This window comes from Salvelinus sp. IW2-2015, linkage group LG2, assembly GCF_002910315.2.
Source record: "Salvelinus sp. IW2-2015 linkage group LG2, ASM291031v2, whole genome shotgun sequence".
In the NCBI taxonomy this organism is placed as follows: domain Eukaryota; kingdom Metazoa; phylum Chordata; class Actinopteri; order Salmoniformes; family Salmonidae; genus Salvelinus; species Salvelinus sp. IW2-2015.
The window spans coordinates 42,334,784-42,345,504 of record NC_036839.1 but is presented as its reverse complement, the minus strand read 5'-3'; the positions used below and the strand labels follow the sequence as shown (position 1 = coordinate 42,345,504).

Sequence of the window (10,721 nt, the reverse complement as noted above, 5' to 3'; positions counted from 1 at the left end):
AATACAAAACTAATAATTTATAAATAATACATTGATTTATCACTTATAAATCTGCCTCCCCCCAAAAAAAATCTAGAAGTCTCACTCCCAACTACAACCACACCAGCAGTTGAGGTTCCCCATCACCTTTCCAAAGAGACTATGGGCCATAAAATGTATTCTTATTCTTCTAATAAAAAAGTTGCCTTTCAACCCATAAAACAGTACTTCAACAGACCTGCTTAGCAACCACTCCAGGGAGGGGGTGGGGTAAATGAAATCAGTGACAAACAAAGCTTTTCTTATCTGTTTCTTCCTATCTTTGCTCTAATTCTGATCTCAATGGTTTTAGACTGAGAACAAAAAGAAACACACACGAATCAGTAGAATGATGGGAACTTATAAACAAGGGTGTAGTTTTCACAAAATCACAAATGCCTGTGAGTGGATGGTTATGAGAGAGGGCTGACAAGAGGGGGAGGAAAATTAGGGTTGCCAGCGTTCTTCTCATTTAAAGCTTTAACTCTTCCCCACAAAAAAAGCACTGGTGCAGTCTGGGTTGGGTCTTTATTGCGCGCTGCTTACTGGTAGTGTTCTCTGTGTACATGGTACAGTGATACCCTGTACATTTTCACCCCACTTTGCGCACAAGGAGAGCCCATGTCTTTCCTATAGACATGATGAGCTTTGTGTATTCAAGGATTTGCCTTTTTCTGGTTGTCTCTGTGACTCAGGTTTTTATTGTGAAATGCCAGGACGGAAACAGTGGTAAGTACCTCAATGCTTGTTTATATTAATGCTTAATTAATTAAAGTTGATTGGTATAGGGTTGATAGTGTGGGTGCTGGTTGCACGCTGAGTTGAACTTTTAACATGAGCTTGTTGGACTAGGACTTCTCTGCTGTTGAATTTTTACATTTATCTATGAAGAGCTTAATTTGTTTCAAGTTGTTGGATATATTTAGTTATGGTAGTTCTGAAGTGTTCTGCTAATGAGAAAAAGAGTGTTGGACGTACAGATAACAATTTGTTTCTTTATTAAGATGGATTTGTTTTTGCCAAAGTAAATAGCAAGGCAATATGAAGTGCACCGTTACCTTGTTTGAGGTTTTTCTTTTTATTGCATTCTAATGGCTAGCAGCTGAGGACAGAGTGACGGCATGGAACACACAAGATAGATTTCTGTAAAGGATGTTTGGGACAGACCTTAGCCGGGAGGCTCTCTGTGATTCGTTCCAACTTTGGAAAGGTTGAAAAGAGATGAGAGTAACTTTATAGTGTGGATTATCCTAAATGGGAAAATAAACTCTCAGTAAGATTCTGTAGTGTCCTGTATGAACATAATGTTAGTGATTGCCAATGATGTTACATGTTTCTCTAAGGTGTCAGAAGAAAGCTCTGTGAGAGAAAAGGACTGCCTCAGGACTAACTTTATTCCTCACCTCTCTTGTTCACCAACAAGCAGATTTTTTTCCTCTGTATTCTACATCTGCCGAGACTATTTCAACACCACACGTCTTGGAGGGAACACAGCTTGCATTCTAATGCAGGGCAGATGTGAGGAGAGGAGACAGATAAGGGGCAAATGGTGTTAGATTCACTGAGTCATTAGAGCTCTCTACGCTCTTCGAAAAAAGGGTTCAAAAGGGTTCTTCGGCTGTCCCCAAGTAGAACCCTTTTTTGGTTCCAGGTAGAACTATTTTGGGTTCCATGTTGAATCCTCTGTGCAAATGGTTCTACATGGAACTCAAAAGGGAACCAAAAGGGTTCTACCGGGAACCAATAGGGTTATACAAAGGGTTCTCCTATGGGGACAGCCAATGAACACTTTTAGGTTCTAGATAGCACCTTTTTTTCTAAAAGTGTATAGGTAGCCTATACAGACTAGGTGGCCAACACTTAAAACCCAGAGCTGAAACACTTGAGTGTTATTGTTTTAGTGATGTCGTGTCTTCTTTCAGTGATAATTTGTTTATGTTATGATGTCATGGAATGTTATTTTATGTATGATGTCATGAGGGCAAAATACATAAAGCAGGCTACTGAAAGTACCTTTGTGGCCCTTGAGTGGCCCCTGATTTTAGTGTGCTGTCAAGTCAATCTTTTTGACTTCTAGCTAAAGGCTCGATTGGAGTTTGTTTCCCCCTTGTGGTGGAATGAACAAGTACTTTAAAAAGCCTCTCACATCTGAGCATGTATGAAGCGTAATGATGTTCAACATGTCTGCACATTTTATGTTGAGTTAATTACCATTATGACAATACTGTTACAATAGAGGCATATCTTCCAGTAAAACATGGGACTACTTTAGGTATTATAAGAAAATATATGTTCATCTACAAAGCCTGACAAGAGGAGGACCTAAACCTAATATTCTCGACAGACGACATATTTTATGTAGGGCCCCTGATCTAATGCCTCTTCAAAATGGACGACTGGTGACCACTCCTCCTCAGAGGAAAGTTTTGTTCCTTACATTCTATTGGATTTCAGAGTACTAGTCCCACTAGTCGTTTCCCTGTCTGGTCTCTGCTCAGGGTAGAGGCCAAGGTTACCACATTTGTCCACATGAAACGAGGCACAGAGAACTTGAACTCATGTTCCCACAGAACATTAATGATGCCAACCCAGGGACAAGAACATTCTAATTCAATCCTGTCAAAGCAGCGGAAAAGTTCTCAAATTCTCGCAACTAAGTGAAAAACGAGTCAACTCTGCTTTTGAGGAATGTTTTAGGGTATGACTATCATTGGATGGTTACGTTGAGTTAAGTATGGGGTACAGTTGAGGTTTTAGCCACTTTATGTCATTGTGAGTAGAAAGGCCATCCTATTTTTCCAAAGCGTTTATTAGTCCTTAGAATAGCAGCAACAAATCCCTGGATTTAGAACTTTGTCATTTCAAGAACACATCAAACTTGGTTGAATCAGAACGAGACTTTCGATTTGCAATTAGATTGAAATGTTATGAAAAGTGAAGTATGTAATGTGGTGACAGAGACCAGCTGCTGAATAGGCTGATGTGCTGCTGAGTAAAACTCTAGAGACATCCAATGATTCAATATGTTATTTTGCACAATTGAAAAACCTATTTTTGAAAAGTGTAAATGCATTGTAGAATTATATTCCAAGATTTTGTTTTCAGCATAGTAATCATATATCGCCCTCTATGCCCTCATCTATAATAAGCAGTGTAACTGGGTTTAATTGAGATTTTTATATGGAAAATGGCGACTTAAAATGGAGTGTGGTTGAATGTTGATTAAAGTGAGGAATTGCATACAGACATTCTGTCTCAGAGAAGTTGGAACACAACAGTAATATTTATCTGTTCTAGAAAATAGAGACTGTAACCATGAAGAAGAAAAGATTGTGGAGGGTATTAAAGATATTTTTTCAGAACTGGCTAGTTTTCTGAGAGGGAGAGTTCAAGATGAACCCTTGAAGACTGGAAACATGTTTAGAGCAAATGTTTGAAATCCTTTTTTTAACAGTTTTAGATGAATGTCATATGTGTACGCACATGTGTTGGAAGTTTGTTTGCTCAATGGTCTCAAATACTTGACAGACTTGCGAATGACAAACGAGAGGTCTAAGCTTGGCACACACACATACAAAAACAAAACACAATCATTCTTCTGACATAGGTAGGTCTTCACTGCATAATAAAAGTATGTAGTGTGCAAGTTGTAACAAGCAAGTTTGTGAACATAGGCAAAATTGCCATGGGGGATGGGGGGATATGATGTCATTTCAGAGGATTTGTTTCTGGACGGAAGCTGTAGAGATCAGTAAGAAATGGCAGTTCTGTAGCCAAAGTTTTTGCTCAAAGTCGACCTTTAAAGTAATTGTCCAATGTTTCCAGATTTCCATGAAAAATGACCAATAATTAATTATAATCTGAATTAAATAGTTTTCCTTCCCCCCCCAAAAAATGTGAATTAAGTATGGTAAAAAGCAATCTTTTCAGTGTTGGAATGGTGTGGGCGTACCGCAACAACAGAATGTGTGGGCGTATACTGGTCATTAAAAATATTAATGTGAGTAGACCGCTGATTGGCCAGCTCATTCTCCTCAGGACATCATCCTCTATGAGGAAACAGCACGCAAAAGCATTTTATGCTTTGGACACAAATATGAGTATAGGGTGAGTCAATTATTTGGGTATTCATTATCGGAATATTAACTATTGAAAGTTTTCACTGGACAGTTACTGTAGAACTGTAACATTTTCTCTCAGCATTTTCTCTCATGGCAAAATGTGTAGAGTAGCAGGAAATTAGCTTTTAAACTGCAGCATTTTCTCTTATCCTCATGGCATAATGTGATGAAATGCAGGAAGTTAGGAGTTCCACCCCGCCCCACAAAAACCCCCTAAATAATAAAAAATATTATATTTGTAAGTGGAAGATTGGCGGCCCTTTCATTTATCCTTCCACTTATACTGTGTTTTGAAAATATCCTTCCATGCACCCCCCATAATAGACTTCCATGTTCCCCTCCAAATAACCTTCCATGTATAATTCATAATACCCTTCCATGTATAATTCATAATACCCTTCCATGTATAATTCATAATACCCCTCCATATACCCCTCATAATACCCCTCCAAATACCCCTCATATTACCCCTCCTAAAACCCCTCATAATACCCCTCCATATACCNTACCCCTCCTAAAACCCCTCATAATACCCCTCCATATACCCCTCAAAATACCCCTCCATATACCCCTCATAATCATAATACCTCTCCATATACCCTTCATAATAAACTTCATAATACCCCTCATAATACCCCTCATAATACCCCTCCATATACCCCTCATAATACCCTTCATAATACCCCTCCATATACCCCGTCATAATACCCCTCCATATACCCCTCATAATTACCCCCTCCATAATACCCCTCATAATACCCCTCCCATAATACCCCTCCATATACCCCTCATAATACCGCTCATAATACCCCTCCATATTACCCCTCATAATACCCCTCATAATACCCCTCCATATACCCCTCATAATACCCCTCATAACACCCCTCCATATACCCCTCATAATACCGCTCATAATACCCTTCATATACCCCTCATAATACCCCTCATAATACCCCTCATAATACCCCTCCATATACCCCTCCAAATACCGCTCATGTTACCCTCCATGTACCCCTCATAATACCCCTCCATATACCCCTAATATTACCCCTCCATGTACCCCTCATAATACCCCTCCATGTACCCCTCATAATACCCCTCCATATACCCCTAATAACCCCTCCATAACCCCTAATATTACCCCTCCATATACCCTAATATACCCCTCCATGTACCCCTAATAATACCCCTCCATGTACCCCTCATAATACCCCTCCATATACCCCAATATTACCCCTCCATATACCCCTAATATTACCCCTCCATGTACCCCTAATAATACCCTTCCATGTACCCCTCATAATACCCCTCCATATACCCTCATAATACCCCTCCATATACCCCTAATATTACCCCTCCATGTACCCCTCATAATACCCTCCATGTACCCCAATAAAACCCTTCCATGTACCCCTAATAATACCCTTCCATGTACCCCTCATAATACCCCTCCATATACCCTAATATTACCCCTCCATATACCCCTAATATTACCCCTCCATGTACCCCTAATAATACCCTTCCATGTACCCCTCATAATACCCCTCCATATACCCCTCATAATACCCCTCCATTAACCCCTAATATTACCCCTCCATGTACCCCTCATAATACCCCTCCATGTACCCCTAATAAAACCCTTCCATGTACCCCTAATAATACCTTCCATGTACCCCTCATAATACCCCTCCATGTACCCCTAATAATACCCTTCCATGTACCCCTCATAATACCCCTCCATATACCCCTCATAATAACCCCTCCATATACCCCTAATATTACCCCTCCATGTACCCCTCATAATACCCCTCCATATACCCCTCATAATACCCCTCCATATACCCCTAATATTACCCCTCCATGTACCCCTCATAATACCCCTCATATATACCCCTAATATTACCCTCCATGTACCCCTAATAATACCCCTCCATGTACCCCTCATAATACCCCTCCATGTACCCCTAATAAAACCCTTCCATGTACCCCTAATAATACCCTTCCATGTACCTCAACAATACCCCTCCAAATACCGGTCATATACCCTCCATATACCCCTCATATTACATATCTTATACCCCTCATAAAACCCTTCCATGTACCCCTCATAATACCCTCCATATACCCCTCATAATACCCCTCATATTACCCCTCCATATAACCCCTCATAATACCCCTCATATTACCCCTCCATATACCCCTCATAGTACCCCCCAAATACCCCTTATTATACCCTTCGACGTACCCCTCATGATACTCCTCCATATGCCCCTCATTATACCCCTCCAAAACCCCCAAGAGAGCTAAATAAGTGACGTCAAACGTGTTAGAAATGCGTTATAAAAATGGCAAAAACATTTCTCAGGGAGGCCACTCAGGACCTCCCGTCGACTGTTCGTTCCCCTAATATTCTAAACCATAATTTCGCCTTGAACATGAAGATTAATCTGCAATGGATCACTGTCCCAAGTAACTAAAAGCAGTCGTTCGTGCCCAGCAGTGGACCAATGAGAAACCATGCCAAAAACATGTTAGTGTGTGAACACTCCCCCTCCCAACGGGCAGACTGACACGCCTGTAAAACATCTTCAAAGATGGCCACAAACACTGTACATCAAAGGAACTAGACCATTTCATCTTTGGTGGAGCCATGTGTTCTTTTCTACTTACTTATACATGTGTTTATATAGATTTAGTGTTAGGGTATTTTTAATAAACGTTTTGTATTTATTTAAGACAAATGCCAGACTGATATCTTTCACTTTTTTTTCTCTCTCTCTCTTCTCTCTCTCCTCTCTCTCTCTCTCTCTCTCTCCTCCTCTCTCTCTCCTCTTCTCTCTCTCTCTCTCTCTCCTCTCTCTCTTCTCTCTCTCTCTCTCTCTCTCTCGTCTCTCTCTCCTCTCTCTCTCTCTCTCTCTCTCTCCTCTCAATTCAATTCAATCAATTCAAGGGGCTTTATTGGCATGGGAAACATGTGTTAACATTGCCCAAGCAAGTGAGGTAGAAATACACAAAAATGAAATAAACAATAACAAATTAACAGGAAAACATTACACATACAGAAGTTTCAAAACAAGGAAGACATTACAAATGTCATATTATATATACAGTGTTGTAACAATGCGTACAAATGGTTTAAAGCACACAAGTTAAAATAAAATAAGCATAAATATGGGTTGTATTACAATGGTGTTTGTTCTTCACTGGTTGCCCTTTTCTTGTGGCAAACAGTCACAAATCTTGCTGCGTGTGATGGCCACACTTGTGGAATTTCACCCAGTAGATATGGGAGTTTATCAAAATTGGATTTGTTTTCCAAATTCTTTGTGGATCTTGTAATCTGAGGGAAATATGTCTCTCTAAATGGTCATACATTTGGCAGGAGTAGGAAGTGCAGCTCAGTTTCCACCTCATTTTGTGGGGCAGAGCACCAAGCCTGTCTTCTCTTGAGAGCCATGTCTGCCTACGCGGCCTTCTCAATAGCAAGGCTATGCTCACTGAGTCTGTACATAGTCAAAGCTTTCCTTAAGTTTGGGTCAGTCACAGTGGTCAGGTATTCTGCCACTGTGTACTCTCTGTTTAGGGCCAAATAGCATTCTAGTTTGCTCTGTTTTTTTGTTAATTTCTTTCCAATGTGTCAAGTAAATATCTTTTTTTTTCTCCATGATTTTTGTTGGGTCTAATTGTGCTGTGTGTCCTGGGCTCTGTGTGGTGTTTTTGTGTTTGTGAACAAGAGCCCTAGGACCAGCTTGCTTAGGGACTCTTCTCCAGGTTCATCTCTCTGTAGGTGATGGCTTTGTTATGGAAGGTTTGGGAATCGCTTCCTTTAGGTGGTTGTAGAATTTAACGGCTCTTTTCTGATTTTGATAATTATGGGTATCGGCCTAATTCTGCTCTGCATGCATTATTTGGTGTTCTACGTTGTACACGGAGGATATTTTTGCAGAATTCTGCATGCAGAGTCTCAATTTGGTGTTTGTCCCATTTTGTGAAATCTTGGTTGGTGAGCGGACCCCAGACCTCACAACCATAAAGGGCAATGGGCTCTATGACTGATTCAAGTATTTTTAGCCAGATCCTAATTGGTATGTTGGTATCTCTCTCTCTCTCTCTCTCTCTCTCTCTCTCTGTGTGGGTAATGTGCAAGAAGCAAACAAAGCTGGTATTCTGAATCAACAAACCTACATATATGAGGTCACTTTGTTCGCAAATTGGTTCCAGTTGTTGCTGCCACATCAGTTACTTACATCACAAGAAATGGGCTGTTTTCTCCCCAAAAGCTAATGTCCAAACACATGAAGTCCACCAGACGCGGGACTGATTGGAGCCATGTGCTGCAGTTTTGCGCTATGACTTGATTACGGACCAAAAGAAATCCAGATTGTGCTTTGTGTCGGATTACACCTAAACCAGAGTACCAGACATCCGTGTTTTATCAACTGCCCGGCGTGATAGCCCATGGCTTTGAACCTGCAGGATAGCCCATGGCTTTGAACCTGCAGGATAGCCCATGGCTTTGAACCTGCAGGACTCAGTGGCCCCACAGACGATGGAAATGATCGATTTTTAATGCAGCTCTTGCCCATGAGGCCGCTCCATGGGAACTACCAAATGACAGCATCAGCAAACAGGGGAGTGGATGGGGGATGATTTCCAGATGTTAAAATAGTTGCTTTGGCAGTATTTGGAAAATATTAAAACAAGTCTTAACCGAAAGGAGGGAGGGAGGGAGGCTGGGGGGTGAAGTTATAGAGCTGTAAGATGCGGTATGTCAGGGTACGGCATACGTCCCACAGGCTGTGGGACGCCTGAGGGATGGAGCCCCCTCTCCTCTTTCCACCCTCAAGCCTCCATGGTTTGGAGGTAAAAATGATCCTTTTTGAAAGCATGCAATTCAGCCTCTCTCACATGTTGCGTCAGCTCTGAGGGGCACTTCCTTCTCAGTCAGCTCTGAGGGGCACTTCCTTCTCAGTCAGCTCTGAGGGGCACTTCCTTCTCAGTCAGCTCGAGTGGCACTTCCTTCTCAGTCAGCTCTGAGTGGCACTTCCTTTCTCATCAGCCTTGAGGGGCACTTCCCTTCCAGTCAGCTCTGAGTTGGCACGTTCCTTCTCAGTCAGCTCTGAGTGCACTTCCTTCTCAGTCAGCTTGAGTGGCGCACTTCCTTTCTCAGTCAGCTCTGAGGGGCACTTCCTTTAGCACTCAGGACTTCCTTCTCAGTAGCTGAGGCATTTTCTCACTAGCCGAGGGGCACTTCCTTCTCAGTCAGCTCTGAGCGGGCATTCCTTCTCGTCGCTCAGACTTCTCCAGTCAGCTCTGAGGGGCACTTCCTTCTCAGTCAGCTCTGAGGGGCACTTCCTTCTCAGTCAGCTCTGAGGGGCACTTCCTTCTCAGTCAGCTCTGAGGGGCACTTCCTTCTCAGTCAGCTCTGTGACCCACTCAAGAACCTATCCAGTTTTAGGAAATATAGATGATGACGAGATGGTCTGTAAGCGTGTGCCTTGTTCAAGAACACAAACGCAGACTTGCTGGCGAACGGTGTGTGTCTGTTGTTTTGAGTTGCCTTTGCAGGTTTTGAATGTTTATACAGCTGGTTGTATTTTGTCGGAGGAGATCATGAAGGACGTCTGCCCTCTGGAGTTGATCCGCTGGAGGTTGGCAGTCTTAAATATACTGTTCTCTTCCTCCGAGCGTGTTCTCTATCTGTCCCCTGGTGACCATTTCAAAGACTGGTGTAATTGGTTAGATCCTCCAATTTCATGACATGCTATGTCACATCAGGATAGGTTCTCCCATGCGGGTTCAATGCGTTCAAGACAAATCGGAAACTCTGAACCTTCAAGTAAAAATGTGCGTATGCTTTTTGCATAGAACTTCCTAGTGGTGATTCTGATAGTTTCCAAGTGGGAAACTCAGACCTCATCTTTCTACAACCAAGTCGGAAATTTGAGAGTTTCGAGTTCCGAGTTGTCTTGAACGTGAGTCAGCAACACATACCTGGGTTCATTTAGTATTTGTTTCCTTTCAAATACATTAGTTGTACTTGGTTGTGCTTGCCTGGCGTAATGGAGCGAACGGAATAGTCCCAAAAGTGCAAACCCTGCTCAGAAGTCAAATATTTTACACACTATTTGAACCCAGGTCTGCAACACAACTAAACAGATACTTTCCTGAATTGATAAACGCAATTATGAAACCTTGTTGATATTAAAATATACTTGTTGGATACTGAGTGTACAGCATGATGTCAGAAGTGGTATCCTATAGCTGCTTGTCTGTACTGTGCCATCTGTGGGCCATGTGCTGCCTGCTGTTTGACTACAAGCATCCTTCGCAAACCTAAATTCTAGGCTTTATTCTGTGGTTAAGGTCTATGGTTGCTGCCTGCAATGACTAGTGGGTGGCAATGGTCATGGTGGTCATGTTTAGGTTCCATGCTCCTGTCGTGTAGGAAACCTGATTGACAGCTAACATGGGTTAGAGGTTGATTCCTTGACAATAGCTGGTTCTTCTCTAGTGTGTCTCCTCTACTGGTTCTTCTCTAGTGTGTCTCCTCTCCTGGTTCTTCTCTAGTGTGTCTCCTCT

At 42.0% G+C, this 10,721-nt stretch overlaps 1 protein-coding gene across 1 annotated transcript in view; it reads left to right on the top strand.

Moving 5' to 3' along the window:
- The first annotated feature begins 485 nt into the window (after positions 1–485).
- LOC111980287 (collagen alpha-2(V) chain) overlaps positions 486–10,721 on the top strand; it is a 61,626-nt gene continuing 51,390 nt past the window's right edge. The window contains exon 1 of the mRNA XM_024011007.2: positions 486–747. Within this exon, the coding sequence (XP_023866775.1) occupies positions 657–747 (91 nt within the window). The 5' untranslated portion in view covers positions 486–656. The remainder of the gene's footprint in view (positions 748–10,721) is intronic.